The sequence below is a fragment of the Microcebus murinus genome, chromosome 16 (assembly GCF_040939455.1).
Source record: "Microcebus murinus isolate Inina chromosome 16, M.murinus_Inina_mat1.0, whole genome shotgun sequence".
NCBI classification, from domain to species: domain Eukaryota; kingdom Metazoa; phylum Chordata; class Mammalia; order Primates; family Cheirogaleidae; genus Microcebus; species Microcebus murinus.
In genome coordinates, this window is record NC_134119.1 from 61,164,687 (window position 1) to 61,187,388 (window position 22,702).

At 49.6% G+C, this 22,702-nt stretch overlaps 2 protein-coding genes across 3 annotated transcripts in view; one reads left to right on the forward strand and one right to left on the reverse strand.

The window, feature by feature from the left end:
• Nucleotides 1-1,862: 1,862 nt before the first annotated feature.
• GMFG (glia maturation factor gamma) lies at nt 1,863-6,377 on the reverse strand. The gene is made up of 7 exons (XM_012774644.2): nt 6,260-6,377; nt 5,780-5,876; nt 5,610-5,659; nt 4,647-4,696; nt 2,711-2,793; nt 2,200-2,273; nt 1,863-2,054 (listed from the first exon to the last, which is right to left on the reverse strand). Exons 1-7 carry the CDS (start codon nt 6,365-6,367, stop codon nt 1,983-1,985), a joined length of 534 nt encoding a protein of 177 aa, XP_012630098.2. The 5' UTR covers nt 6,368-6,377; the 3' UTR covers nt 1,863-1,982.
• A 3,239-nt stretch (nt 6,378-9,616) lies between these two features.
• The window catches only part of SAMD4B (sterile alpha motif domain containing 4B), a 38,691-nt gene continuing 25,605 nt past the window's right edge, over nt 9,617-22,702 (forward strand). For both annotated transcript variants that reach the window (XM_012774639.2, XM_012774640.2), the window contains exons 1-2: nt 9,617-9,770; nt 22,058-22,457. In XM_012774639.2, coding sequence (XP_012630093.1) covers nt 22,262-22,457 — 196 coding nt within the window. In that variant the 5' untranslated portion in view covers nt 9,617-9,770; nt 22,058-22,261. The remainder of the gene's footprint in view (nt 9,771-22,057; nt 22,458-22,702) is intronic.

The window sequence follows — 22,702 nt, forward strand, 5'->3', positions numbered from 1 at the left end:
TAGAGTTCTAACTGTGCAGACCACTGTCCCTGTGGCTTCAGGCAACGATTTCTGTGCCTCCGTTTCTTCATCTTTCAATTGGGGATAATAAGCCTCGTGGGGTAACAAGGATTAAATGAGTTAATACCTATGAAGTGCTTATAGAAGTACCTGGCACATGGGAGCCCTCAGTAGAAGGGTTAGCTATTATTATCATTTGATCGTGTAAGTGCATGACCTTGTGGGAGTCCCTTTGCCTCTCTGACCTCTGCAGGCCAGGTGTTCCTGGTCCTCTGAATTGAGTGACCTCTCCTATACCTAGCCCTCCTCCTCTTCCACCTCCTGCCATCAGGGACTGGGCCTGTGGTCAGAGGAAGAGATAGAGAGATGGGGACAGGGAGAAGGGCACTAGCAGAGAGGAGAGGAGCTCAACCCAACCCCCCCAGAAAATGGAGGGCATGGGGAGTTCCTCTATGGCCCAGTGTAGCGTGATTCCATCCTGAATCCTTCTTGCAGCTTGTCCTGCTTGGAGACAAGGGAGCAAGAGATGGGGCAGAGTGGGGTGGTGAGGGGATGGTGTGTTATGGCTGCCAGTGGGGGTTGGATCTGGGCTTTTGGACCCTCCCTCCAGGAACGCCAGGGTTGGGGGAGGGGCAGCCCAGGCCCAAGGTCACTGTGTCATTGTTACCATGGCAACAGCCACCTCTCTACAAGGAACCTGGAAAGGGGTGGGGGGGGGAGTTCCCAGGTTCCTGAATCCAGGGACAGAGAAGAACAATCAGAGACACGGAGGAGTAGCAGAGGGACAGAAAGAGTGCGATTCACTTCCATGAAGACCTGCCCATCATGGCCGGGCGCGGTGGCTCACGCCTGTAATCCTAGCTCTTGGGAGGCCGAGGCGGGCGGATTGCTCAAGGTCAGGAGTTCAAAACCAGCCTGAGCAAGAGCGAGACCCCGTCTCTACTATAAATAGAAAGAAATTAATTGGCCAACTGATATATATATAAAAAAAAATTAGCTGGGCATGGTGGCGCATGCCTGTAGTCCCAGCTACTTGGGAGGCTGAGGCAGTAGGATCGCTGAGCCCAGGAGTTTGAGGTTGCTGTGAGCCAGGCTGACGCCACGGCACTCACTCTAGCCTGGGCAACAAACCGAGACTCTGTCTCAAAAAAAAAAAAAAAAAGACCTGCCCATCTCGGAATTCTCCCAGCCTGGTTACGCTGTGGGTGCTCAATCTATGTCCCTCAAAGACAGAGACAGAAAGCCCGAGAGAGAGTTCAATGCCCAGAGATGCCAGAGGCAAGGAAAGAAGAATCTCTAGAATGGGGACAGCTGTCTCTTCCTTGCCTCCTCAAGTTCAAAGCTGTCGGGGGTCCACTGAGGGTCCTGGGTCTTCTTCATCTTCCTCAGCCCTGGGCCCTAAGACAGACCCAGCAACTCCCAAGCCATCCATCCTCAGCAACTCCCAAGCCCCTGAAGCAAATATGTTAGATCCTTTTCGGCCCTAAATTCTTCCTACCCAGGGGCTCAGCTAAGTGCCGCCCCGCTGGGGAGGGAGGAGAGGAGGGAAACAGGCACTCTGTCTCCTTCATTCCCCTTGGGAGTGACCTCCCTTCCTGGATGCAGCTATTCCCCCAATTCCTCCAGGAGACCCAGACCCAGGCCACTCCCATCTCCTGCGACAGCCCCACTCCCCACCCCAGAAAATCCTACCAGGCCCCTCCTTTTTTTCCAGAGGAACAGGTACCCTCCTGTCCTCGGGGAGACCCGGCTTGCATTTCACTAGGTCCGCCCGCCCCCTGCCGGCCCAGGGCTGGCACTGCAGGGACTGCGGGCTAGAGCCCCCAAGGTGGGGCAGAAACAGAACCAGCCAGAACCGAGGATCTCTGAGTTCTTGCATTTTTAATTTCTTTATGGTCTTGGGTGTTCAGGTCCTAGGGGTCCGAATCCCCAGTCCCCTTGGGAACTCAGACATCAGGAATTCAAGTACCAAGCCCGGGGCGTCAACGAAAGAAAGCCAACTTTTCTTGGAGCCAGGCCTCGGTGAGGTCGTCGGTAGTACGGATTTCAAACACCTGGGCAGAAAGAGGTCTCAGCGTTATGATCCACTCAGGAACTGGGACAGTGAGGGCTCCGGCCCCCTCCTCCTTCAGACCCAGGACTCCAGGCCCCCACACCCCCTCCTCCGCCTCACGCTCCGGAGCCTGCCCCAGCCTAGACCTTCGTGAGCTCTGCCGTCTGCACCAGCCTGTTTTTGCTCCCCGCGTACATCATCTGTTGCTCGGGCTTGCAGCCTGCGTGGAAAACAGGAGAAGGGTGCAAATGTGGGGGGCCCAGGCACGTTCTCTAGAAATGTCCTGCCAGGCCCTGCAGCTTCTTAAGAGTCCTAGCAGCTGTTCTAAGGTGGTCCCTGCGCTGTACTCAGAATGCCAAGGTTTATTTGGGGGCTTCAAGTTATTCTGAGGGTCCCTGGAGATGATTTGGAGGCCAGACAGGGGTTTCTAGGTAAAAGGAAAAGGTGGGTTGGCTTACGGCCCAGGACTGAGGTGGACTCTCGGTGACTCTGAGTCTCTCTCCATCTCCATGTCTCTTACCTCGCATGCCACACACACACACACACACTGTCACATGCTCACACTCTAATTCAGGTGCCTGTACACATCCGAAGTCACACTTACGCCCCACCCCGAAGTGAAGACACCCCCCACCAGACAGTAGAGCTGTGTCTCACCCACAGGGCTGGAGAAGATGAAACACAAAGGGTAGGACACTCGGCCATCGTCGTGCACGTATTTGTAGCTGTAAACCACGAACCTACACCAGGGAAAGGGAATTCAAACTCAGGACTTCGGCCTGGAGCCCAAGACCAACAGCCATGACATGACCCGAGTCCACAACCTTGAAAGCTTGACTGAGCCTGAGAACCCAAGGTCAATGCCTGGGACCTGGGGTGCTGGCCTCCAACAGAATACACAATTGAAAATAATAACAGTGAATGTTTATTTAACTTACAACAACCCTATGGAATAGGTGCTATTAATATTCCCATAGTACAGATGGGAAAACTGAGGCCCAGAGTTGCTTGCCTGAAGTTCTATGGATGAGGGAGAAATTTGAACCCAGAAAATTCAGCACCGAAGCATAAGTGCTCACCCACTACGCAATACTGTCCGGTGAACTAGAACTCTGGCTATGACCGGAAATGGCTGCATAATTTGTCAAGCCCAGTGCAAAATGAAAATGTGGGGCCCCTTGTTCAAAAAAAGCAAGGGGCATGGGGATCCTTGCAGGGGGTGTCCAGACTCTCACAGGAGCACCCTATAAGTTGTCATGCAGAGGGTACACACTAGGTCCTGACCCTCCCCACACCAGCGGGGGGCCTGAGGACAGCAGCAGTCACTGGGCAGGGTCAGAGAGTGACTGGCTGAGGAGTCTCCGGGAGGCAGCAGGAGGTGGGACTATGTGTGAGCCTAGCCCCAAGCTCCCGGCACGTTTGTCCGTCGTCCCATCGGACTTCATGTAAAATGCAAATTCAAGGATGAAACTATTATATAGAGAATGTCAGCATTAACCCCCACGTGGGGCCCTGTATAACTGTCATACGCCGGGGAAGCTGATCCCAGCTGAGTCCTAGAGCCTGAGATCGAGGTTTAAAATCCCAGCCAGGTTCAGGCTGGGTGCCATGGCTCATGCCTATAATCCTAGCACTCTGGGAGGCCGAGGCGGGCAGATCGCTCGAGGTCAGAAGTTTGAAACCAGCCTGAGCAAGAGCGAGACCCCGTCTCTCTAAAAATAGAAAGAAATTAAAAAAGGAAAAATGGAAAATCCTAGAGACCCAAAATGAACTCCGTCGAGATGAAAAATCTTAACAGAACAGTTTTCATAGAAATGGTCAAAGAGCCCTTCACCAAAAAAAGCACCAGGCCCACGTGGCTTCACACAGGATTTTCCTAATCGCCAAAGGCTGGATGATTCCTTTGCTACCTAAACTGTTCCCGAATATTGAAAAAGAAGGAAAATTTCATCTTAAAAAAAATGAAACCATACAGCTGGAACCCATACTATTAAGTGAAGTTTCCCAAGAATGGAAAAACAAGCACCACATATACTCACCAGCAAATTGGTATTAACTGAACAGCACCTAAGTGGTCACATAGGTACTACAGTAATAGGGTATTGGGCAGGTGGGAGGGGGGAGGGGGGCGGGTATATACATACATAATGAGTGAGATGTGCACCATCTGGGGGATGGTCATGATGGAGACTCAGACTTGTGGGGGGAGGGGGGGAAATGGGCATTTATTGAAACCTTAAAATCTGTACCCCCATAATACGCCGAAAAAAAAAAATTCCAAAAAGCCCTAACCACTGTTTGCAAAAAAAAAAAATAAATAAATGAAACCAGTGTAATGTTGAGACCAAACTCTGCTAAGGTTTGTACAAAAATAATCAAACTCAAAAGCAATATCATATATAAATGATCAGTGTAAAATTCTGTGATAAAATGTTACCATACCAACAGAAAGTTCAGGAGTACAAACTCTCAGCCCCGAACACAGAGATTCTAAAGCCATGAATAAGGCTGGTTCCGAGCAGTCCCTCAGCCTGTACCTCCAGCGTCACTGCTGTCCCCATGCCCTGATACACCCCCTTGTCCCCCAGGATACCTGGGCTGTCGCTCTGGTAACTCCATTTTGAGTTCATCCGGGGAAATGTTCTGAGGCAAGAAAACAGGAGAGGAGGAAAGGAATGACTGCTTTTAAGTGAGCACTTACTATGCACCCAGGCACTGCTCTAAGAAATGCAAGTGGATTCATCCATTGAACTCTCCCATAACCCTGTGGGGTGGGTCCTCACTTGAAAGCCGAGGAAACTGAGCCCCAGAGACGTTAAGGCACTTGCCCGAGGTTGCACAGGTACTAAGCAGCAGCATTTGGATTTGGATCTGTGTTAAAATGGTGAAATGGTCACTTCCTTTCAGAAGGCCCGAGGAAGCCCAGCTCCTAGCCGATCGCCCTCCCTTGTCAAAAGCCCAGCCTCAGTCTCCATGGACCCACTCATATGTCCTTCCACGGCACTAGAAAGTAAACCTTCTTATCATCCCCACCGTGCCGATAAAGATGCTGAGGCCACGAGAGGGTGAGGTCTACCCTTTCATAAAGGATTTCCGCTTGCATTTTGTTAACTTACCTGGAAACTCTTTCATTTAAGTGCCATTAATGTATTCTAATAATATGATAATAATCATTGTCATCACCAGCATCACTTTATTGAGCATATACTATGTGCCAGGCCTTGTTCTAAACCCATTCCAGGGATTAAATCATTGCGTCTGCAAACAACCCCGGGAGGTAGGGACTGTTCTCCCCATTTCAGAGACGAGGACACAGAGTCAGATATTGAGGCTCAAAATCCTAGAGACCCAGAGATGGAAAGTCTTAAGAGACCAGTTTTCATAAAAATGAAAACACACAGGCGAAGTCTCTTCTGTAGGGTCACAAGTGAGCTGGCACTTGGTCTCCAGGTCTTTCTGGTCCCCCATGCCAGGCTCTTAGCATCAGTTCCAGCCAGCTTGGGTCTCCCAGCCCACCGTGTGCCTCTTGGAGGTCCCACCCACCCCAGCCCCTCACCTGAAATTCTTCCTCTAGCACCACCATCTGCCGGTCTTTGTCCACCTTCACTGCAGAGGGGTGACATCCAGGGGTTAGATGCGTCCCCCCCCCATTGGGGAGACACGAGCCCCACCCTCCTTGCTTGTCCCCACCCCCCTCATTCTTCCCTGGGGGAAGATGTCACTCACTTATTATGGCCGCGTTGTCCGTCTCTTTTCGGAAGCGGAATTTCCTCAGTTTTTCCTTCAGCTCTGGGTCCACCTCGCACACCACCAGGGAGTCAGACTGTCGGGGGAAGCCAGTGAGAGCTGAGCTGGCCTGGCCTCGTCCCCAAACCTCAGTTTCTCCGTCCACTAATGAAGCGCAGGGTCACGTGAGCCCATCCGATGCCTTTGGGGACATTAGGGAAAGACGCCCTTTCCCCAAAGCAGATGCTGTCCCTCCCCTGGGCACGCAGCTTGGGCAACTCTCGAGGAGACCCAGGGATCCGCTTTCTGGGCCTTAAACCCAGAGCCACCATATCTGTCTTCACCCGGCCAGGCCCCTTGCCACGCTTGGGTCCCCTTCCCACATTCCCAGCCTGTGACCTTCATCCCGCGGCCTGACCTTCACCCAGGTGCCCTCCCAGCCCCAGCCCAGCCCTTTCCACATGACCCCTGGCCCCTGACCATGGCTTTGCTGTCCACAGGCCTCTTCTTTTCCCAGTTCCGCAGTCTTCTAGGGGTGGGGACCAGGGCTGCAGGGGGGCGGGCTGTGGAGTAGGGGGAAGGCTTCATGCAACACCACATCCTGTTTATGCCCGTTGAGACAACTGTCACCGAGGGCTCCTCCCCCTCCTTCCTTCCCCTCATCTTCCAGGACCTGTCAGGCTTTGCAATGGCTCAGACCAGGGTTCGAAAGCTGCCTTGCTGTGTGACCCTCGCCAAGTAACTTCACCCCTCGGATTCGAGACTGTTTTGAGGATAAAAATAGCTTTGTGTAGCTCTCATGATGGTGGATGCGTGCAATTAACAAAAGATGTTAATAATGAGCTCTTTAGCTCCTCCCCTCCTCCAGGAGGCCTTCCTGGATTTACGCCCAAATGGAATTTTTTTTTTTTTTTGAGACACAATCTGCTTCTGTTGCTCAAGCTAGAGTGCAATGGCATCATCATAGCGCACTGCAACCTCAAATTCTTGGGCTCAAGGGATCCCCCTGCTTCAGCCTCCTGAGTAGCTGGGCCTGGCTAATTTTTCTATTTTTTGTAGAGATGGGGTCTTGTTCTTGCTCAGGCTGGTCTCGAACCCCTGACCTCCAGCAATCCTTCTGCCTCGGGCTCCCAAAGTGCTAGGATAACAGGCGTGAGCCACTGCACCTGGCTCCAACTGGAATATTTGAATTGCAGAGTGGAAAACTGGGAGTTTAGAGTCTGTGCTGGTCAAACAGCCATCCATTATGTTGGTGGCAGAAGGGAGACCAGACAGGCAACTCCACACCGCCTGGGCAACAGTGACTTTTTCCTGCACTTATTCAGCTTCTCGGGCTTTGCCGTTGCCTAGGAAGCCCTGCGACAATGGAGTTCAGTCGTGTCAGAGCAGTGTCCCCTTTTTATTGAGTGTTTCATATTGCCCCCTTTCTCATCCTGAAATAAAATTCCTAGATAATGTAACCTACTTACATACATAAATTCAAAAAAAAGTCAATATAATGTCCTAACTGTCATATAAAGGAGAAATAAAAGGAAAGGAGTTTATAAGAAAACCATATATATTTCAGCGAGAAAACATAAGCAAACAAAAAAGAATTTTCACAGGGTCCTAGCCACACACTTTGAGCCTCGTGCATGCCCCCACAGTGGGCCACCCCCTATGTCCCCCAGATGCCACCCCTCCTCTATTGAAGGGCATTCTCCTCCTCGCTCCTGCACCGCCAATGGCGCCATGCCTACTGGATCTTTCTCCGTAGCCTACACGCAGTGTTATTTACTTCATCTTAAAAACTAAAATCCCTATCTCCCATCCAGCAATACTCATTCATTTCCTTCCCTTTTCAGCAAAATTTCTCAAAAGAATCATCTACATTTGCTGCGTCCAATGGCTCATCCTAATTTTTTCTTAAACCTTCTTCAACCAGCCTTTCACCCCTGCCCCTCTACGACATGCCCTCTTCAGGGTTACCAATGACCCCCGTCGGCTGCACCCGGCACACTCTGTCACCCCCTGCTCCCTGGAACGTGTTCTTCACTTGGATTTCAGGATGTCTCAATTGCCTGGTTTTCTTCCTACTCCCCTGGATGTACCTTCTCAGCCTCTCTTGCTCATTCCTGCTTTTAACACTGGAGTGTCCCATGGCTCAGTACTCAGTCCCCTTCTCTTTTCCATCTACCTTACTCCCTTCCAGATCTCATCCAGGCTTTCAAAGGGGAGACCCTAATTGCTTGTCCGGCCTGTGCCTCTCCTGAACTCCAGACTCTTCCATCCACCTGCCAAATTGACATCTCCACCTGCATGTCTTAGGGTCATCCTCATAGACACTTCTCTTTCTCCTTATAATGCACATCAGAACTTAACTCTGGACTTCAAAACATAACCAGAACCTGACCTGGTGCAGTGGCTCATGCCTGTTATCCCAAGAGGCTGAGGCGGGAGGATTGCTTGAGGTAAGGAGTTAGAGACCAGCCTGAGCAAGAGCAATACCTCATCTCTACAAAAATATAGAAAAATAAGCTATGGGTGTGGTGGTGCGTGCCTTAGTCTCAGCTACTCGGGAGACTGAGGCAGGAGGATCACTTGAACCCAGGAGTTTGAGGTTGATTGTGAGCTACAATGTGAGCCACGATGATGCCTTTGCACTCTAGCTGGGGTGATAGAGCGAGACCCTGTTTCAAAATACATAATATTTATATATATTATATATAGGCCAAACATCTGGCCTTTGCTTATTTCTCATCACTCACTGTCTGGAACTTGACACTCTGCCCTGACTGCAATTCTTTTTTTTTGAGACGAGGTCTTACTCTGTTGCCTAGGCTAGAGTGCAGTAGCCTCATTATAACACACTGCAACCTCAACCTCCTGGCTTCAAGCCATACTCTTGCCCCAGCCTCCCGAGTAGCTGGGACTACAGGCGTGCACCACCAGGCTTGGCTAATTTTTCTTTCTTTCTTCTCCTTTTTTTTTTTTTTTTGGTAGAGACAGATCTCGCTGTTGCTCAGGCTGGTCTCCAACTCCTGGTCTCAAGCAATCCTCCCTCCTCGGCCTCCCAAAGTGCCCAGATTACAGGCATGAGCCACCACGCCCAGCCCTGATTGCGTGCGGGCTCCCCCTCTGATTAGTTCATCCTGATGCAGGACAGTTTGTGGAATGACCAAAGCGCGACAAGTCATAGCAACAACTCCCATTTATTGACGGCCTGCTTTGTGCCGAGCGCTTTGCATGCACTCTCCCTTTCGGTCCTAAAGCGTAGTCTCGCTTCGCTGGTCCCTGAGAGAGGAAGCAGCAGTCTCGGAGAGTGGCGAGCAGAGAACACTGAGATCCCAGGAGCCTGAGTGCAGACTCCCACCCTGGACTGCCGGGCACAGAGCCGGGCAAAGTCCTCGGGTGGGGCGGGTCAGAGGGGTGGGGAAGAGGAGGCCCTGAACGCCAGAATAAGGAATTGTGACTTAGCTCGGGGCAGCTGAGGTAGACGGGCGCGACACTGCCCCCTGCGGGCCTGGAGGCCCAATCCCAGGCTCCGCCGGGCCCGTTGCCCTGGGCAACGCCGCGCGCGCCCCTCCCCTTCCCCGCCCGTCGGCCCCGAGTCCGGGCCTGGCCGACTGCCCGTCACCCCCAGGTCGGACCAATCCCACTGAGGAGGGGGCGGGCCTCTAGGGCCCCATTCCACCCCCGTCGCTCCCCTCCTCGCCGGGACCCCGCCTTTGCCGGCGCACACCTCCCGCCCTTCGGGCTGCCCTCGCCGCCCGTTGGCTGGCCCGCCGTTCGTCACCGGGGCACAGGCTAATGCCGGCGCGCGGCGGCCCCGTCGGGGCGGGGCCAGGGGCGGTGACGCACGGCGCGGTGACGCAGCGCGACGGCGGCGGCGGCGGCGGCGGTGGTCGGTGCGGGAGGAGGGAGGGGAGCTCGCGGGCCGGAGAGTGGGCGACGGCGGCGGCGGTGGCCTGAGGAGGCCCGAGCGGCGGCGGCGGCGGCGGCGGCCGAGGCGGTGAGTCTCGGGCCGGGCCGGGCGGGCGCGGGGCGGCGTCGAGTCGGGGCGCGCGGGGCTCCCCTCAGGGCGACCCAGGCCGCGCGGGCGGCCCCGCCCCCTCAGGGACCCCGAGCCGCGGGCGGCGGCGGGCGCGGAGCGCGGGCCTGCGGGCCGGGCCCCGGGAGAATCCCGCGCCCGTCCCCGAATCTCCCCGCCGGGCCCCTTCAGAGGCTTCTCTCCGAAATCGTCCCCACACCTCCGATCGCCGCGGGGCCGGGCCGGGACCTTCCTCCTGACCCCCCACAGACCCGCCTCCGGGAGCCCTCGAACCTCCGACCCCGCTCGGGTGCTCCGAGAGGCTTCCGCGGAGCCCACCCCTCACGCTTCAACCGTCTTCTCCGGGGACCTTCATGTGTCCCAACAGCCTTCCTCCCAGACCCCCGCCCTTTGGCCCCAGATCCCTCATCCTCCTGTCTCCACAAATACTGCGCGGAGGCCCCTCCTCGTGTATCCCAGCCTGTATCTCCCTGTCTCCTCCAGCAGCCTCCCTCACAAACCCTTCAGACCTCCCTCAAAGACTTCCTGAAATCCCCTCCAGACCCCGTACATTCCAGAAATCTCCCCCAGAGACCTGCTTCGCACATCCCAACAATCTCCCCCAGACTTCCCCCTCACACATCCTAAGAATTTTCCGTCCCACCTACCCCCATTCCAGAAATCTCCTTGGAGATTTTCCACTTATGTCCCCTGCATTTCAGAAACCCCCTCCCAATCCTTCAGAATGCCCCCATGTGTCCTGATTATCTTCCCCTGAAGATCTTTCCATGTTCCAAAAAATTTTCCTCAGAGACTCTCTGAAATGGCCCCAGAGTCCCAAAACTGACCTGGAAGACCCATCCCACCCCACCATGTTGCAGCTGTCTCCCATACACACTCCTCCTTCACATGTCCCTTTGAACCCTTCCACAGATCCCAAAAATCTCCCCCTGAGACCTTATATCCCCCAAATCTCACATCCTGAAATACTCTAGAGGGCAAGTACCCCCACAGTCTTCATGAGACCTTCTCCCTTACCTCCACTTATTCTAAAAATCTTCTCCAGAATTTGCCTGAAATCTCCAGAGGACCCTTCTCCCATATTCTGAGAGCCTCTTCCAAAACCCCTTTTGCATATCCCAAATGTTTCCCATGCCACATGTTCCAAAAATTGTTTAAGGATCCCCAAAAGTTCCCTCATAGTTTCTCTGTCATATTTTCTGAACCCTTCTTAAATAATTCTTCAAACCCCCCCTTCTAGATCTATGTTAGGTGAACCTTCTAAAGATCCTTCTCACAGCCTCATAAGACCCTAAGACTCTCTTCATGACCCCTCTGAGATGCAGTTTTTCAGGACCCTCTCACATCTCAGAGACCCCCGTAACCCCCTCGAGCCCTCCTAAGATTTGCAGTGGAAATCCCTCGCAGAGACCCTCCTGCCCAGAACCTCTTGGATCACTACTCAGAGACCTCCTCCCTTACTAAGAGACTTTTCTAGAGATTTCCCTCCCTGACCTTGCCCTTATAAGTCTCCCAAATCCTCTACAACCCCCTGTAGAAGACCCCCCACACATACCTAATTTTTCTCAAAAATAACTTTCTGGGCTCCTGCTCTTAGAGAGTCCTAGAATTCTTTCTGAAAAACCCTCTACTCTTGATATTGCAGGTACCCCTCAGAAGACCCACCTTCTCCATAAACTCTTGGAGACTTTACTCAGAGGTTTCTCCTTATCTGAGATCTCTGAAGAGTGTTTCCTAAAGAGATCACTCTGTTACCCCACTCCAGTACACCCATCTTCTCAGACATCCTTTAGAGAATATTCTCCAAAATTGCCCTGCATCAGCAACCTACCCCAGTGCTTCCTGAGACTTCCTCAGAACTCTCTCTCACATTTCCCTTATGATATTCCCAAGGAACCTTACTCAGGACCCTGTCAGATTTACCCCCTTCAGAATCCCTACTTACATCCTCTCATTCCCCTCCCTTCTCTTTCCTCTGAAATCAACTCCGAGACCCTTTTTGGGTCTGAGCCTCTTTCTTCCATTATCCCCTCAGAGGCCCCCAGCATCCTCCAGACTCATCCCCCCAGAGCTGCTGTGTCCTTTTAAAGATCCCTGAGAGACCCCACTCCCTTGAAATCCCAATGCTCAAAGACCTTTCTCTCAGACCCTTTTTTTAGGCCCCATCCTCACGGACCCCTCCTCCTTAACACCTCCTTAGGGACTTCTTGACGACTCTGCTCATTTCCCTTTCAGAAGTCACCTTTTCCCCTTTGAGGGCCTCCTCACTAAAGAATCCCTTCCCCTATAGCAGTGGTTCTCAAAGTATGGTTCTTGGACCAGGAGCAGCAGCATCATTTTCTAGAAATGCAGATTCTTGGGTCCTACCCAGACCTACTGAATTAGAAAACCTGGGAGTAGGGCCCAGCAATCTGAGTTTTTAACAAACCCTCCTAGTGATTCTGATGCTGCTCAAGTTTGAGAACCGCTGCCTTCTAGGGTGATTTCCTTCTCCCCACAAAAAGCCCCCTGAAACATGCCTCAGGGTATACCTTTGTGCCCTACCACTCACTTCCATTTTCCTGGGAATCCTCTTTTCAAAGTACTCATCCTATTACCCTCCTTGAAAGGATCTTGGCTTCTCCACATAGGTAACCCCCTACCCTCTGAACAGTTACTTCAGATTCTACCTTGGGATGGTTCCCTTTCAGATCCTCCTCAGTGCTTTCTCCTTCTGGCTGTCCCTCCAGCCCACCCCCCAGTCCTTTGTGTTTCTGCTTTAAATTGCTACCTCTTTGAACACACACATCCATCTCCATTTCTCTCCGAATAGGCACCCTCCCCTTGAAGCACCCTCAGGTCTTTTCATACTGTGTCTTACTGCCAAGAGCCCTCCTTTGTACTTCTTAGAGCACCACTCTTCTCCCTTGTAGTTTTCTGTGTACTTACCCACTCACCTTCCCTGGACTGGGAGCTCTGAAAGTACAGGGATGTGTCTTGTTCCTCTCTGAAGCCTGCAGGGTGGGATCTAGCCTCTGTAAATTATTGGGAATCATTGGAGAATAAACAGCTCGCTCTTCTGCTTTAGACCAGAAAATCTCCAAGTTCCTCAGATCTCACTCCCCACTGGGTTTAGCACACCTTCCCCACTCCCTCCTCTCCTCTCACCTCCTTTCTTCTTTAAGCAGTCCCCCAGCTGCTCCTAACTACACAACTGTTCTTTGTGCTATCTCTCGATTCTGAGCTGCCACCCCAAGTCCTGTTCCTGGTGACCTCCCTCATTCTATCCTGGTTGACTTCTCAGCCTGCCTCAGCCCCTAAGTCTAGGGCCTCCACAGGGCTGTCAACTTTCCTCAAGGCATTCTTATTTCTCTCCAGGGCCCAGAAGAAGAAACAGAGACTCCAGGTTAAACACTGGGGCCTGCCTTCAGGAAGCTCACAGTACAGTAGAAGGCTTGGGCCGGTACACAGGGCAGAACACGAAGTGCAGATTACATGATACAAAAATTCAGTGGTGAGAGGGAGCCTTTTATTTGGAAAGACTTCACAGAAAAGGTGGTATTTGGGTTGGGTAGTGTTCCATAGGAGTTGGGACAATGATATGGTGCCACCCAGGCAGAGGAAACAGCTTAAGCAATGGGTCAAAGACAAGAAAGCCTCCTCATCTCTCACTCATGCTTCACCCAAAGGGTAGAGATGAAAGAAGACAGATCTCCTCTGTTTGCTTTGTATTTTGCCAGCTGCACTTTAGTGACCCACAGAGTAATAATATTAATATGATGACTACTGTTTATTGAATGTTTACTAACTGCCAGGCACTGCTTAAGTGCTTTACCTATATTCATAGGAACCCTATGAGGTAGGTAAGCTACGATTATCCTTGTTTTGTGTATGATGAAATTGAGGACAACTAGGACAAACAGAATGTCTGTGGGCTCTGTCTGTTCCAGGATGATAGTGCCTTGGGTCAGAGAGTTGGATTTTCTGTTTGGATAGGGTTGGCTGCAATGGGGCATTATAGTGTGGTAGTTAGACATTCAGACTCTGAGGCTGGACAGAATTCGAATCCCATTTTGTCACTTACCAGTTTTGTGTCCTAGACAATTTATTTAACTTCTCTGGTCCTTAGTTTCCACAGCTAAAAAATGAAGGTAATAATGATATCATAGAATTGTTACAGGGATTAAAGAAGTTAATACACGTGAAGTACTTAGAACAATGCCTTTCGCATAAGTACTCATTTTTGGCAAAAAATAGCTCATATCAGGACTCTAAAAATATAAGTGGCCGGGCGTGGTGGTTCAGACCAGTAGTCTTAGCATTTTGGGAGGCCGAGGTGGAAGGATTACGTGAGCTCAGCCTGGGCAACATAGTGAGACCCGCCTCTACAAAAAATTTTTAAAAATTAGCCAGGTATGGTGGTACGCACCTCTAGCCTCAGCTACTCAGGAGGCTGAGGGAAGAAGATCATTTGAGGCCAGGAGTTTGAGGCTATAGTGAGCTATCATGATGCCACTGCTGAGGCAACAGTGCTGAGACACTGTCTCAAGAAAAACCAAAACTGAACATAAGTGACAGGACCTTAGCTCAAAGTGGTTCAATCAGAAAAAAGGGGATTAATTGGCTCATGTTACTGACAAGTCCAGAGCTAGCATGGCTTCAGACCTAGCTGCATCCAGGAGGTCACATAATCTCAGTCATTTCTCCTCATTTCTCTGCTAAGTTAGCTTGATCCTCCACAAGCTCCTGCTTTGTGGTGTCAAAAGGTGGCCCTCAGCAACCCTAGGTTTAAATCCTACCTCGTTAGCAGCCCCAGTTGAAAGAGAACTGTTTCCTGGGAGTCCCAGTTTGGAAACAGTTTCTTTACTGAATATGTGTGAAATGATGACAGAAGATCCTTAGAGACAAGTTTTGGGTTCTTTACCCTGGAACTCAGTCTCTCGATTGTTGAGCCAAATAGAATTCTGATTCCCTCCCTTGACCTTTCTAGTGTTGATGATAGTCTCTCTCCCCACTGTCCCCCAGCTCCAATCATTCTCCCCTCTGTGATTGTTTGGATCCAGAGAGAGTTTATGGTTAGTCTGACCCAACCAGATTTTCCTTTGGGATATCACTGGAAGAGGCAGGAATGAGGTGATCAGCCTGGTTTAGTGGTGGCCTCAGGGCAGTAGAATCCAGGAGTGCTGGTGTTAGTCCCCTGCCTCCGCTTTGGGTTTCCATAGCTCAGAACTTTGGAAGAGAGTTAAGTAGGATTGCTGTGAATGGAGTTTTGTTTTGTTTGTTTTAGTGTAAACTTGTTGAATAGAATCTGGTTGAGGGCAAGTTACAGAATACCAGTTTATGGAATTGCACAAGTCTCAAATGTTTCCAGCCTGCACTCATCCGTTAAACAGTTTATGTATGGAGGCTCTATTCAAGCTACTGGAAATATGGCGGTGAATAAAATAGTCAAGATCCTGAAACTCATGGGGCGTATGTTCTGATGGAGGGAAGATATACAAACAAGTAAAAGAAATCAGAATGTGGTACATGCTATGAAGGAAATAAAATAGAAGAGAGGGCGGGAGTGGCCACTGTAGACAGGATGGTCAGAAATGGCCTCTTTAGGAAGGTAGCAATTGACCCTGATAACTGGAAAGATGAAAAGGCACCAGTTGTGGGAAGATCTAGGAATGGAACATTCTAATCGAAGCATTGTTGCATGCAGAGAAAGGACTGTTCAAGGTGGGGAAATTTATCACAGATATTTATTGAGGATTTGCTATGTGCTGTGCTAGGAGCTGGAGAGGTAGCAGTGAATAAATAATACAGCCACAGTCTTCCCTTCCCTCGTGGATCTTACAGTCTAAACGTTTTTGGAAGAGCTTTAGGCTTTGAAGGAACACTTATTGATGGTGATATCACTGACTCCTTCCTACTGGGGAAATGGGAAAGGTTGGGGCACAGATGAGCCCGGATCTTATTGATGAGAAGGAGCTGGCCGTGTGATGATTTTGCGAAGAGCATTTTGGGTAGAGGGGTCAGCAGGTGCAGCAGCCTTGAGATGTGTTCAGGGAACAGCAAGGAGACCCATGTGGCTAGAGCATAAGTGAGGGAGGGGAGCAAGGGCTTGGAAAGGTTGACAGAGGCCAAATCACTTGGGGCTTCTGGGCCATGATAAGGAGTTTACATTTTCATTTAAGGGGATTGGGAAGCTATTAGAAAGGTTTTTTTAAAAGCAAGACAGTGATGTGTGATCCGATTTTTTTTCCCCTAGAAAGTTCACTTTGGTTTCTGCAAGGAAAACAAAGGGACAAAAATGGGAGCAGGAAGGCAAATTAGGAAGCAATCCATTTGTCCAAACACAAAAGGATGGGGACATAAATACAGGGGTAAAGATGGAGAAAAGTGGATGGATGTATTTTGGTTATAGAGAAAAGAGGCTTCGATGATAGGATTAGAGAAAGAGAGGACTCTAAGATGATGGTAATAACTAAGTCATTTATGCCTCACAACTCTATAAGAGCAATATAAGTACTATTATTAAACCCATTTTACAGATGAGAAAACAAGCACAGCAAGGTGAAATCGTTTGCCCAAAATGACATGGGTAGTAAGTGATAGGATTATATTTCCAACCTGGCAATCTGGTTCTAGAGCTACTGGGTTGTGGGAAAGATAAGGAGGGAATGTTTAGCTGACATTAAGAAAAAAGAAATATTTCCTTCTCTGTTCTAGAACCTGGCAAAGATTAAAAAACAACAAAAAAGTAAAATCAGAAAAAAAGAAATATCAAGACCTGATGACTGAGGTCTTGGGGAAGAGGAAGGAGTCAAAGATGATTCAAAAAATTCTGAGTTGTCCACAAAGAGGTGATAATTGAATTTACAGAAGGTGGTTACCTTTCTGAGAGAATACAAATGTAGAGAAAGGAAAGGGAGCAGAGAATAGACTTTTAGAGGGGAGAGGTCAACACCTTTAGTAGAAAGAAGAGCCCTAACTTCCTCTCTATTCCAGGGTTTCCCCAGAACTCCCCATGCTGTGCTTATCTTCCAGGAGGGCCTGCCTCGCTTCTCCTCACCTCTCCCTCCCCTCCCCAGGACTACTCATACAAAAGGCTCATTCTCTGCTGAGGCAATAGTATACATATTTTGTGTACATATTTCAAGAGTTTCTGGAGATAATGATTGGTTTTTACAAGAGAGAAGTTGGGTTCCCTTGGTTTCTGATATTCTCCTGTTCTCAGGTTAGGATAGTGAGTCAACTATCCTATATGAACAAGCCTATTGTTTTGTTCATGAATTATGAGTTCCTCAAAGGCCTTGTGGGTGTGTAGAAGAGCTTGGGATGGCTAGGAAGTCTGATAGGATTCCCTTATTTATCAGGAGATGTGGCATTAAAGGGTGTACCCTTAGGCCCAATTTTCTAGGCAGTGGAAGGGAGCTTACAAGAGGCTGTAGCATTGTTAAGAGTAAGCAAGGACTCTGAAGCCAGACTAAAATCTCAGTTTAGTTGTGTGTGCAGTCTTGGGCAAGTGACTTACCTTCTAGGTACCTTCTCTGTGCCTTAGTTTCTCTCTCTGTAAAATAAGGATAATATTATATTCATATATATGTAATATATTTACATATATTTTTAAGTAGAGTTTTTAGCATTAAATGAGCTTATCCATGGGAAGCTGTTAGCACCGGATCTGGCTCATGACAATATATGAGAGAAAGATATGTATGTGCTAGGTATTTTTATATATACATTGTTTCATTTAATTCTTATAACGAGCTTCACTGAGGAGGAAACTGAGTTACTTGCCAAAGGCCAACACAGCAAGTAAGTATCAGCAGGAGAGCCCGGATTTGCTAGATCTGACTGACTCCACTGTATTCCTTCAGAAAGAGGAGAGCTGGCCTCAGTAGGCACTGCCTGTTTATGGGCCCCTTCTCACTGTTTGGGGCCAGGGGAGAAGCCCAGGGGGCAGTTTTCCCTGGAACCTCTTAGCCATTTTATTTTGTTGGCTCCATCTCCCACCTCTGGGCTTGGTGCTTCCCAAGGTTACTTGATCCCCTTTAAATATAGCAGCAATATTGCCAGGCTGTTTGAGAGACTTTTGCCACAGGGGTTCTCCTCTTGTGTCTTTCCTTAAAGATAGGGAGTCATTTTTGGTCACATGAGGATAAAGAGACCAGAGTGGAGGTGAATTTTGTTTTACATGGGAGCCATTAAGGCTCTTTCAGGTTTAACTGAAACCCAGCTCACACTGACCTGAGCCAAAAAGGGATTTATTGGTCTGTGTAACCAAACAGTTTGGACTGGTGGGAGGCTTTGGGCTAGGTGGGTCCAGGTCTTCAAATAATCTGAACAGGCCTTCCTCCTGCCTCCCCCATCACTTGACTCTACCTTCACCTGTGTTGCCTTCATTATGAAGCAGGCTTCCACCATGAGGTAGAAGAGGTTGCAACTAGTAATATCAGATGTATAATCTGAGCAACCCTAACCAAGAACATATTTTCCCTTGTAGTTCCAACAAAAGTCCAGGGAGGACTTTCCTTGGCTAGGCCTTGCCCCATGTCCACTTCTGGAACCAAAAAAGATTGTTAATTCTTCAAGAGTGACCCAGAATGCTGATAGTAGAAGATGGGGGTGGATATTGGGCAGGCAGATCCACCAGCGTCCATCACAGTAGATGCTACCACAGTGAGATGCCTTGGAATAGTCAGCGCTGGTCTTACTCTCTCACTGCAGCCAAGCACCCAGGATGGAAGGTAGCTGGGTACCTGTAGCCCTTTGATGGAAGAAGGCTGTCTATTCCTCTCAAGTTACTATCCAGACCATACACACAGCATCCTTCTCCCATCCAGAAGACATTAAGAACCCTTCCTTTAGGGGTGATTTTTTTAACAGTGAAATCTTAAAAGTGACTCTTTCCCTAAAGCCCTGAGTATTTACTGAAGACTGTCAGAACCATCCTCCATCACTAGATCCTCTCCATCAATGATATTCTGTGAGCAGTAGGGTGGGAGAGAGTGAACTTCTAGTCTTTTCCTAGTTTGTATCCTTCTGTTCTAAGGACCCCAGGCCATAGGTTTTGTTTGTTCTGTGTAGTAGTAGTTCACTGTTGCTATTTTAATGTGAATTAGTTTCCCACATTTAAAAATGGGATTTTATTTAAAAAATCTAGATTTCCAGCTCCTCTTTTAAAAAATTTCTAAGACCTAACAATAATGGGACCACATTCCTACTTGGAGGGGATAGTGTGCACTGCACACCTAATGGGTGCAGTGCACACTATCTGGGGGATGGACACGCTTGAAACTCTGGCTCAGTGGGGCACAGGCAATATACATAACCTAAACATCTCTACCCCTGTAATATGCTGAAGTTTTTAAAAAATTTAAAAAAACATATATTCCTACTTGGTAACTGTTGTTTAGAGATGGATCATAACTTCTCCCTTTAGACAGGGTGTAAACTTTCCAACTTACCATAGTTCCTACTGGCCTGCTTTTTTCAAAGCCTGGCCTTGTGAGCATCATGTTTAAGACCCTGTTCTATCCCAAAGCGTTGCTTCAGGTATTTGGCTTGGAGGAAGAAGTTGGATAGCTGGATTAATGTTTGGTCAGCAGCTTATTTGAGGGGTACAGTGCTGTTGCTTAGGAAAAGTAGCAACCAGTAAAAGAATTTATGGGAAAGAGTGTGCACAACTTTGGTCTGTTTGTGGATTTGGTCATCTTTTTGCTGTAAATGCTGTTGGCATATCAAACCTCCTGTCACAAATGTTCTCTCCGAAATAGTAACATGTCCTTCTATCTTATGAGTTGCCACCCAGTGAAGGAATCCCTCCCACTCCCAAGGGATGTTCATCCAAGCCTCCGCTTGACCACTTCCAGCAGTCAGGGAGCTTATTACCTCCTCGCATGGCAGCCAATTCCATTCTTGGACAGATACATTATTTTAAAATTCTTCCTTATGTTGAGGCAGCTGCTGCCTCCTTGGGACTGAAAGCCACAAAATACTGGAGCTGGGAAGGCACACTGATTTTTTCAGGCACATGAGCTACCACTCATCCACCCTGCATCCAGGGCAAATATTGATAATTAATCACAGCAGTCTTTCTCACTGAGCCAGGAAGTAGAATCCTGCCTGAATTTTTTTTTTTTTTTTTTTTTTTTTGAGACAAGATCTCCCTCTGTCACACAGGCTGGAGTGCAGAGCTCACTGCGGCCCTGAACACGTGGGCTCAAGCAATCCTGCCTCCCAAGTAGCTGGGACTACAGGTGTGCAGCACCACGCCCAGCTAATTTAAAAAAAAATGTGTGTAGGGGTGTGGTCCCACTATGTTGTCTAGGCTAGTCTTGAACTCTTGGGCTCAAGTTTTCCTTCTGCCTCAGCCTTCCAAAGTGCTGGGATGACAGGCATGAGCCACCACCTATTTTTGTAATTTTTAAAAAAGAATTTAATTTTTAAAAATGTAAGGTACCTTGTCTGTGCCAGGCAGTGTTCTAGGCACTGGCTGGCTGTATATTAATAGCTTGCATTTTGGTGGGGAAGAGAGAAACAACATAAATAATATCCGAGGGTGCCAAATTATATTTTAAAAAATGCAATAGTTCTAATATAATTGAGTAACCAGAGGAGAGACTCCATTGGATGGTCAGAAAGTGACATTGAGCCAAGACCTGAATGACAAGTAGGAGCCAGCCTCTAGGGGAAGAGGATTCCAGTGAACAAGAAAGAATTTGGTACTAGATGAGTCCCACGGGGCCCTGTAGGCCAAGATAAGAAGTTTGGTTTTAGTTTAGATTTTATTTAAGTGCAATGGGAAGTCATTAGAGGATTTTAATCCAGGAAGGTGACTTCTGATTTCCCCTTTAAAAAGATTGCTAGGAGTTCTGTTTAACTTGGAGCAAGGTTTTGTTTTCCCTCATACCTCTTCCTGTTTCTTATATCCAAAGGGATTGACGCCCTGGACCAGTTTGCTCTGTTTCAGGGTCCCACAGGGCATCTGTGAGGCAAGTCAGCCATTGCCTGGTGCACGCCACAGCCCTCCTCAGCAGGCACATGGAAGATCAGGGAGATGTGAGTCGCTCCCTTAGACCTGAGACTGATAGGGTTCAATGGGTCTTTGTATGGAGTTTTCAGTCCAGGGCACCTCAGTCCTTTGGCAGTCAGGAGGGGATGGAGCTGAATGTGGTTTGGGGATAGAGCCAAGGGCACTGGTTGCAAGAGAGACAGACAGCGGAAATGTTGAGTGGAGACCTGGAACTGGAGTCGTTTAGAAAAAGGCTTCAGAGTGGTGTCTAGAAACCAGTCAACTAAAAAATGGGCCTGTTGTTTGCCTAGTTGAAACAACTCCTGTGTAATTCCTACCTAAGAGGGAAGGATTTGGACACTTTCTTGTGAGTTTTTGAGTTTTGGTCTGTCCTCTTCCCCTCTTGGCATCCTCTTAACTCCCAGGAGCCTGAGGCAGGCTGGTGTCTCTGGAAGCCAAGGAGACTTTCTAACCAGAGGGCTTAGGGCTGGAGCAGCCTTCAGGGGAGTGAAGAGGGCTGGGAGAGACCCACCTCAGAGCAGAGTTAGGTGGAATTGTAGGAATCAGAGCTGTGCCTTTTCCAGAGTGGGGGAGCTAGGTTGGGGGGGCTAAGATCCCCTCGGCCTATTGATCTTTGAAAAGGCCACTGTCCATGCCTGTACCTAAGGGCTGGCAGCCAGTTACTGATCAGATAGCTCTCTGCATAGTGAGATCTCCCCCAGGGTCACTACCCCACCGTCCACCCCCTACCTAGCATTGTGGATCTTAGCTTGAAGAAATTTAAAGAGCCCTTGGGGTCCTTTCAGCAGGTGAGCAATGACTCCGTCCAGCACTCAGAGGAGGTGGCCAGAAAACAGCAAGGTTGGGGATGTCCCCGGTGTCACATGTCTGCTTAGTCATATCACCTTGGGCCAGATCTCCATTAATTCAGATCTTTTCCCATTTCTGAAAAATCTTTCCAACTTACTGTCTACTTTAAATCTACTTCCTTTGGCACTATGACAGGCAGGTCTGAGGGGCAGCATCTTCTCCTTAGTCTCTGGGATGGATCTCTGAATCCCAATTAGGCCTTTTCTCTGGATCTGGAGACTAGGAGGAAAGTTGGTTTAGTATCTGGTGTTGGCTTCATCTTTCTCTCAGGAGCTCAGCAAAACAAGTGTCCTGAAAGAGGAAGGAGTGAGGCCTCCATGCCACTTCAGCGCACACTCACCTGGCCAGCTTAAGCCCCTTCGTTCTGTCTTGACCCCTTTGCTTCCTTTTTCAGGAGACTGGAGAGGTGTGGCTGGACCAAGACCTCCCCCAATGTGAGCAGGCTTCCTCCTCCCCCCACCAGCCGTCACCACGCCTGGGAACATCCTCAAGCCCTGGCCCTCAGAGGAGAGGTAACGGGAGCCCAGAGCCGGGACCATGTGACGGCGCTGGCCCTCGCCACCGCCGTCCCCCTCACCCTGGCCCCGGGCCCGGCACCATGATGTTCCGAGACCAGGTGGGCATCCTCGCTGGCTGGTTCAAGGGCTGGAATGAGTGTGAGCAAACAGTGGCCCTCCTGTCACTTCTGAAGCGGGTCACCCGTACCCAGGCCCGCTTCCTACAGCTCTGCCTGGAGCACTCACTGGCAGACTGCAATGACATCCACCTGCTGGAGTCAGAGGCCAACAGTGCTGGTAAGTCTCCGCCCCTACAGATGGGAGCGCAGCAAGAGGGATTCCTGGGACAGATGTCAGGTGGCTAAGGAGGGTAAACCCACAGTGGTGCTAAGAAATGTAGGTTTTAGGCTTGGTGGTGGGTGGGGAGTCCCTGACCTTCCAAGTCATCATCTTGGGTCTCCTGGGGCTGTGTTGCTGGATGTCCTCAGACATGGAATGGGGGACTCCTTGGAGAGGGCGTTGCAAACTGGGAACTACCCACA

Bases quoted from the DNA above. Each gene is read 5' to 3' on its own strand.
- GMFG (XM_012774644.2), bottom strand. From the start codon at position 6,367: ATGAAGCCTTCCCCCTACTCCACAGCCCGCCCCCCTGCAGCCCTGGTC. The intron at 5,660-5,779 runs GTGAGTGACATC...ACCCCTCTGCAG, and splicing joins GGACAACGCGGCCATAATAA to TGAAGGTGGACAAAGACCGG. The intron at 2,055-2,199 runs GTCTAGGCTGGG...CTTTCTGCCCAG, and splicing joins AGACGGCAGAGCTCACGAAG to GTGTTTGAAATCCGTACTAC.